General features: G+C 52.6%; 1 protein-coding gene across 1 annotated transcript; it reads right to left on the reverse strand.

Moving 5' to 3' along the window:
- Positions 1-3002: 3002 nt before the first annotated feature.
- On the reverse strand, positions 3003-4589 carry LOC136455055 (uncharacterized). Its single transcript, XM_066455238.1, has 2 exons — positions 4465-4589; positions 3003-3540 (listed from the first exon to the last, which is right to left on the reverse strand). The coding sequence occupies exons 1-2, from the start codon at positions 4587-4589 to the stop codon at positions 3003-3005; spliced, it is 663 nt and encodes a 220-aa protein (XP_066311335.1).
- Between the last annotated feature and the right edge of the window lie 2974 nt (positions 4590-7563).

Here is a 7563-nt window from a genome sequence, read left to right on the forward strand (position 1 = left end):
CCAAAGCCCTCTCACTCATCTCCAACATTGTTTCATTATCATTGTAAGATTGGGAGAGAATCTAAGTGCATTGCTTGAGTGATTGCATCTAGAGGCACTTGGCATTCGTGTTTTGCTACGGGATTCACTTGTTACTCTTGGTGGTTGTCGCCACCTAGATGGCTTGGAGCAGTGAGGATCATTGAGCGGAGGTTGGTGATTGTCTCCGGCTCTGATCGTGGTGATTGTGAGGGGTCTTGTGCCTTCCCGACGGAGAGCCAAAAGATAACTCTAATGGATTGCTCATGTCATTGAGTTACCTCACTAGTGGGTAGGTTCTTGCGGTGTCCAATTGTGTGGATGAGGTTCGTGCAACACCTCTTAGCCACCGAACCACCAAGTGTTGCTCGACACAACAGGGACTAGCGTGCTGGCAAGCACGTGAACCTCAGAAGAAAAATTGGTTGTCTCTTACCCTTTGGTATTCTCCCAGTGTTTGATTTAGTATTCATATTGTGATTGGTTCACTCCTCTACACGGCGGTATAATCACCCTACTCACTCATTTATATTCTTGCAAACTAGTTGTGGCAAGCTCTTTAGTGTAATTAGAATTGAGAGCTTGCTTTGTTTTTTAAGTTCATCTAGTGGAGCTCTTTAGAGTAGCAAGATTGAGAGCTCTTAGTGAGTAGTAACATTACAAGTTGTGTGCCTAGTAATCATTGCAACTAGAATTGTTGGATAGGTGGCTTGCAACCCTTGTAGAGCTAGAGCAAGTTTACATTTCGCTATTTGTCATACTAATCAAATTGCTCTAGTTGATTTGTAGATTTTTAAATAGGCTATTCACCCCCTCTAGCCATATTAGGACCTTCCACCTGTCCCGCTTAGAAGCAGACAAGGTCATCTCAACCTTCTCGTTCGATCCTAGCCTCTAACCGAGCCCATAGAATCCCCATTGAGGGGGAATTTGTTGGAAGGCGGGTTAAGGAGCAATAGAATGCCATACGAGGGCTTTGACGAGCCCGTCGCAAGTGACAGAACCAGATTCTGTTCGAACATGCCCACTCATTGAGCACGTCACTCAAGCCACCGAGGCAAGTAACGTTAACTCAACCCCTCCAGTTGCGAAAACCATGGACGGGGCAACAGTTACAAAAATGAGCCGACCGTTGACCGAATCCTAGCCATATGCGGGGGCTCAAGGAAGGGTGGACTGGCAAGGAGACCTAATGCACGATCGCACAATGATAGCTAAGATCCTAGGGAGGGGGTACATGTAAAGACAAGAGACGCATTCTCCTAAAGTTTCGCTATCCTCTCCCCGATATTCAGTGACATCCGACCCCAGCAATGACAAAGGGTTGGATCTCACTTGGGGGCTAATAAGGGTATAAATACACCTTTTTCTAAAATAGTCACCACATCAGACATCTTCCTCACGTAAAGCCTAGCGACAAAGTTGGCGGAAACAAATAACTAAGCATGCCTAGTTGAACTACAAAAACCTATGCCTCGGTGGCTATGATGTCTTTGCTCACCAGCATGATCGAAGTTTTTCCTCTTACACCTCAGGACCTACGGTCTTAATGAATGGACGGGTCAGAATACGTGAGCCCTTCTTTCGCATATAAAAAGGGAAGAAAATAAGTTCAACCAAATAAAATGAAGTTACAAAATTGTTTTTACGATACATAAAGGTCGGCGCTTGTTCACAGACTACAATAAGTGTTCATCCGGCCTATATGACTAACTACCCCGTCTGGGGGATAACTATGTCTTCAACTTTGTCCGCCAGGTTCTACGTGATAGGAGCCACCGCCGTCTCTATCTCATCCAGCTCGAAGGCTTCATAGCCAGGCACGAAGCCAAGGCTCATTGTCTCTAAGTCAATGTTGTTCGCGTAATGAGAGCAGGCGATGGCGAAGGCTTGGGTGATCTCAGAGCGAAGAGCTTCCCTCTCGAGCTGACGCACCCGCACCATGATATCTACGTCACAGGCCACAAGCAAGCTGGTCTCCTCCAGTCGTGCCACCTCTAGGTCATCGTAGACCACTCCGAGTGCAGCATGCATGAGATCATGCTCGTCGCTCTCCGCCTAAAGGCTCCTCTACGCCTCGGCGAGCTCTGTGGCCAGCCCGACGGAGATGCTCTTGGCCTCTAGTCTTCAGGTTGCCATGGTTCCGAGCTTGGCTTGGAGGGAGCCAATCCTCTACTGCGCCTCGTTGCGCTCCCCATGGGCTACGCCACGCTCCGAGTGGAGCCTCTGCATGGTCTGGCATAGCTCGTCTCGCTCCTTGCGCAGCCGAGCAACCGCCACAACATCTAGGTTTGCCCTCTACTATAGGGCTATGAACCTCTCCTCAACTCCTAGCTTGAGCTCCCACTCCTTCTTTGCCTCGGCCAGGAGGTCGAGGATCCACTGGCGAGTCTCGACGTCCCTCTAGAGTAGCTCGTCCCACTCCTTCTAGACTCTGGCAGCCTCCTCCTTGTCCTACCGCACCCTCATCGACAGTTCCTCAAACACCTTCTCGGCCTCCTCTGTGTCCCGACAGGCCTTGGCCTCCCGTAGGTGGAGATTGGCTGCCTCCTCGGCCAGGGGAGTCAGCTCAGTCACCCTTTGTTGGGCGGCAACAAGCTAGGTGGATACATCCCTGTGCATCCAGGCCTCTTCGATGAGGCGATCCTAGCTTTCCTTTTGCTCACGAAGGAACCAAGATTTCTCCCGGCTGTGAGTGATAAGGGACTGAAGAAAAGATGATGGTCAAAACACAAAAGTATAAAAAGAAGAGGATGAAAAGCAAGATTAAGTGAATACCTAGCTAGTGGCAACGATGACATCACGTAGGGCGCCCCTGGCCTGGTTCAGAGGTTCCAGCACTGCCGAGATCCCCTCATTAAGACTCTCCCACTCTATGCTCTCAGTAGCATCATCGAGCGAGAAGAGTGTCGATGTGGGGTCTCGCGTATCTACCCACTAGAGCAGAGGCTCACCTTGCGTAGGCGAGTGGCTGCCTCTTGATGCTAGGGCCAAGGGCAACCCCCACTGGTCCTCTCCACCACCGCCATGATGATTGAGGACCCCTCGGCCGTGTCTCCCTCCGTCCAGCCCATGTCAGGAGCCATCATTTGGGTCACCGGAGGTGCGGGTCGCGTCGCTGCCTCGGGCGCCGCCACGGTGGCATCAGGATGCGGGCCACCTATCATGGCCGCCACCACCTCCGCCTGCATCGGTAGGGCCTCATTCGGCCATATCGCACCTGCTGGGGTTGGGGCCACGAGCGCGGTCAAAAGTTTCGACTGACTCGTCGTCGACAGCGGCACCGCCTCCCACATCGGTTCTTCAGCAACCTCCGAGGGCATCCTTCGAGCCCCCGCATCCGCTTGTCTCGCTGAGGGCACGGGAGCCACCAAGGGCGATGCCTGATCGACTGACGAGGCAGTAACACTGGTGCCGCTCCCACCTAAAACAGGTGCAACATCGACCGCCGACTGCCGCCTCACCTGAATGGCGATGCTCTTCTTGGGTGTCAGCGCCAACAAGTTGCCCCATCTTAGGACGCTGTAAGAAACAAAAGGTGTAAGTCACACTAAAAATAGAGAAAAACAGAGAAAAATAAAGGAGTTTATGACTTACATCGGCGCTGTTGGGCGAAGGATACATTTGGGCGACGAACCCCTAGGTCCTTGCTCCACCTTGTTAAGGCAGGGCCTTATTGAGCCCACCCCCTGCTCCCGGGCAGAGGGGCTCGCCTCCCTTGCATCTTGGGGCACGGCGGTGGAGCCACCCCCTCCATTAGCACCTCAGACATGGTGGTAGGCCTGCTCACTACTGTTGTTTCTTGGGGCACGGCGGCGGATCCGCCCCCTCCATAGACACCTCGGGCGCAGTGGTTGATCCACCCGTCCCTGTTGACTCTTGAGGTGCAGCGGTGGAGCCACCCCCCTCTGTCGGCACCTCGGGCGTGATGGCAGATCCGCCCGCCCCTACTGGTTCTGAGGACAGGCCAACGGTTTGGCCCGTCTCTACTGGCCTCACAGACACACTTCCCCTCGCATGAAACGGGAAGGGTCCCTGCAAGGACAAGTGGATATCTGTCAGCGTATCCTCGCCCTCTAGGCCATCCCACTTAGTGTCGACAACTACCTCGTCATCTTCCTCATCATCATCATCATCATCACTGTACGTGTCCTCCTCTCGCTTCGGTGCCCATAGCTTCTACTATTTCTTCCTCCTCTTGTTCTCCTTCGCCTTCCTCTACCACTTGGCCTCAGCACGGTTGGCCACCATCATGGATGGGTCCTTCGGCAGTGGAGCTTGGTGATCCGTAAGGATGAGTTTCTTCGGCTAGTCCCCCTATCTCAATATCAGCATTAAGAGGTTGAAAGTTCAATTAAAAAGGAGGTATGGGAAAAGAAAACTTATGAAGATGATGTACCCAGTTCTGGCTGCATTAGGGGGTGCCCCTGCACCAGATACACAAACTCGAGGACAGCGCTGGCATCGTCCTGCAGAGGCTCCATCGCCTCCTTAATGCGCTGCACCACTTTGGAGGAGGAGAGCGCTCCCTCGGCGAGCACCGTCCCATCGAGTGATGCCTTAGGCGCCATCGTGTGCAGGGGAAGCGCGCACCTCATCAGCGGTGCCACCCTCCACATGTGGTAGGCGCCAATAATCCCTGATCCCTTTACTCTCATCTCCTTCAGGATTCTGATGGTAGTGAGATGGTCCTGAATTCTCTTCTTGTCATTTTCTAGGACTCCCCACTTCCTCCACGAGTTTGAGACCTCTTTGATGAGGCGCTCGGTGAACTCTGGCAAGGGGGCGACTACGTCGTTCTTGACATAGAACCAATGCGAATGTCACCCCTTGTTGGAGGTCGACAGACGCATCAGCGGGTACTTGTTGACCCAGTTGTTGTGGAGCTGAATGCCGGCGTATCCCATCGGCACGTTCAGCTCCTACTTCTTCTACCGCTTCTTTAGGAGGGTGACAGCGAAGAAGTTCCGCCGTAGGTTGAAGTGGGGACTAATCCCTAGGAATCCCTCACATAGGGCAACGAACATCACAATGTGCTGGATTCCGTTGGGATTAAGGTGCTGTAGCTCTACCTTGTAGTAGTGCAGCAATCCTTGAAGAAACTTGTGGTCGGGGGCGGCAAATCCTTGCTCATGGAAGTGAGTAAAGGACATGACCTAGCCATCAGGCAGCGACGGTGTGTCCTCATCGCTGGGCAGCCGCCACTCCTCGGCGACGGTCCGCGCACAAAGAAGACCGCGGCGAATGAGGCCCTCCAAACGCTGGAGGGTGACATCGGAGCGGCACCACGACTCCATTGGAGGATTGGAGTGGGTGGATGCAAATTCGATGACGGCTGAGACGCGGATGTAGGAGGCTTAGGCGATTAGCGACGGAGGTTGTAGATACAAAGGCAAGGAGGCAAAGTACGAAACCCTAGGGGCGAACCCTTAGATTTATAGGGGCGACGGATGCAAGGAAGGCAACCGTCCACCTGGATCTCCGCACCTGCCATGATCCGCCACCACGTCACGTCGCGGGATATGCGCCCGTAATCTTTATCCTTTCCCTTTGAAGGTGCGCCGGACGTTTTGTCTCCCTAGGCAGACCAGGACTCTTTACTAGCAAAAGGGATACAGGTCAAAAAGCATTCCTCCGCCCCACCTAGGCCCAAGAGTTCAAGGGTTGGCCCATCAATTATTTCGACGGCCATCCCAAAGCACCCTTACGACAAAGGATGGGCCCACGAGCGGCCAAAACTCAGGCGTATGAGCTTCACGGGAGTCTTGGCCCACGATCGAGTCTCAATCGGGCTGACCCTGGCCGGATCCCTGCGAATGATATACCAGGATCCTAATTGAGCTATCCGGCTAAACAACCACCAAATCTCACGACCATATCCACGAAGGGTCTGACTTCGGCAAAGAAGAAATCACCATCTTCAGGGCATGCTGTGGGCAACAATAGAGGGCCAGGGCTCTCAAAATGCTCTCTTTCGAAAAAACCTCCAAAGGAGTATCCTACTCCTCCGTAGGCTCAGGGGCTATACCCACCGGGTGTGCTCGTGCACACCCACTGGCAAGTCAAAAAATCTCCCAGACAATTCTACTCGAATCGCCCGGAGGCTCGAGGCTACTATCGGGGACCAATATTAGGATATCTGAAGAGGAGCAGCAAATGACCGTCAACGTTGATTCATCCACGCGATCAAGAGCGCGACTACATAGCTTGCCGGGTCGCTCCTCGTCCGTCCATCGAGACCATGGGCCCCGCCTCAAGCTAACACCCGAGGACTGGCTCCACCTCGCCCGACGTCTAAGGGCAGACTTTGTCTCGTTCGACCCCCAAGGACCGTGGGCTGGCTCCGCCTCGTCCAATGTCTACACGCTGCTCCTTCATAACTACGCGCGCAGATAAGGCAGCGCACTCAAGTCAGCTGCAATACCGAGGACCATACCCTGCACTCCTATAGAAAAGTACCATCAAGATATGACAAGACTGGCGTTTTAAGCTCTTCCAGACATGTCAGAGCCCTAACAGTGTTGTAGACGTCGATATTTGTCTTACAACGTTGTGGGCACTGCCATTTTCTCTTGGGCACGGATCCTGATAGAAGCCTACGACAACCACTATGGTCTAGGAGGAAACTCGTATCATCTAACGTGCGGTCACTACGCCGTCTTCTCTCCGTAGGGTCGTGGATCAACACCCTGGTCCGTCACGCCGCCCGTCGGGACGGGATGGGACGTGATCACTTGCTGATAAAGCCAGAACATGGCATCATCAGCGGATAGACACCCAACGCGGCCTTATCAGGATCAGCGGACATGCACCCAGCATGAAGCTATCCCTGGCACCGTCTGTCGTGTCAGCGGGGCCCGCTCAGAGAAAAAGGAAGACCCGGCATCTTTGAAGGGCTTTCTTTGTCTTTGGTTTCTCTTCTTTCTCCTATATGTAATCTTCGCTTCCTCTTGGTCTATAAAAGAGAAGGCAGTGCACCCTACTAAGAGGACCGATCGATTCAAGGCACCACGCATCACATCACATATAGCTGAGCAGCAACCAAACTCTCAATATCCATTCGACCTTTTCATCAGGGACTTAGGACATGTCCCTCTTTCGCCCGTTTGTAACCCCTACTATGAACTTTTTAGTGCTAATAACATGAGCAGCAGTCATGAACCGGACGTAGGGACATTATGCCCGAACCAGTATAAACCTTGTGTCTTTTTAGCACAATATCCGGACCAGACGCGCAATAAACAAATTTACTCGTTGTTGTTTACTCGAAACACCGATAAGTAGCTAGTGTTGGCACTGCCTGAAGAGGAACAGGAGACAATGGTGTTGTAGGAGCCACTGTCTCCCCCATTTCATCTACGGAGAGTTTTTAGCGTCACAGGCCCATTAGATTGGCGCTAAAGCACCATTAGATAGCCGCTTCTTTCTGAGGGTATACTTGTCTTTTTTCCATCCGTTAGCCACAGTTACCACTGTATTTGGACGGAATGACATGTAAGGTTAAAAAGTTTAAAACGGTGGCACATGTGTGCGGTAATTTTTTTT

Source organism: Miscanthus floridulus, chromosome 5, assembly GCF_019320115.1.
Source record: "Miscanthus floridulus cultivar M001 chromosome 5, ASM1932011v1, whole genome shotgun sequence".
NCBI lineage: Eukaryota > Viridiplantae > Streptophyta > Magnoliopsida > Poales > Poaceae > Miscanthus > Miscanthus floridulus.

What these genes read in the sequence shown, in the direction of transcription:
- LOC136455055 (XM_066455238.1), bottom strand. Translation starts at nt 4,589, where the DNA reads ATGGCGCCTAAGGCATCACTCGATGGGACGGTGCTCGCCGAGGGAGCG. An exon ending in GATGCCAGCGCTGTCCTCGA is followed by an intron (nt 3,541 to 4,464) that starts GTTTGTGTATCT and finishes TGTTTCTTACAG; the next exon opens with CGTCCTAAGATGGGGCAACT.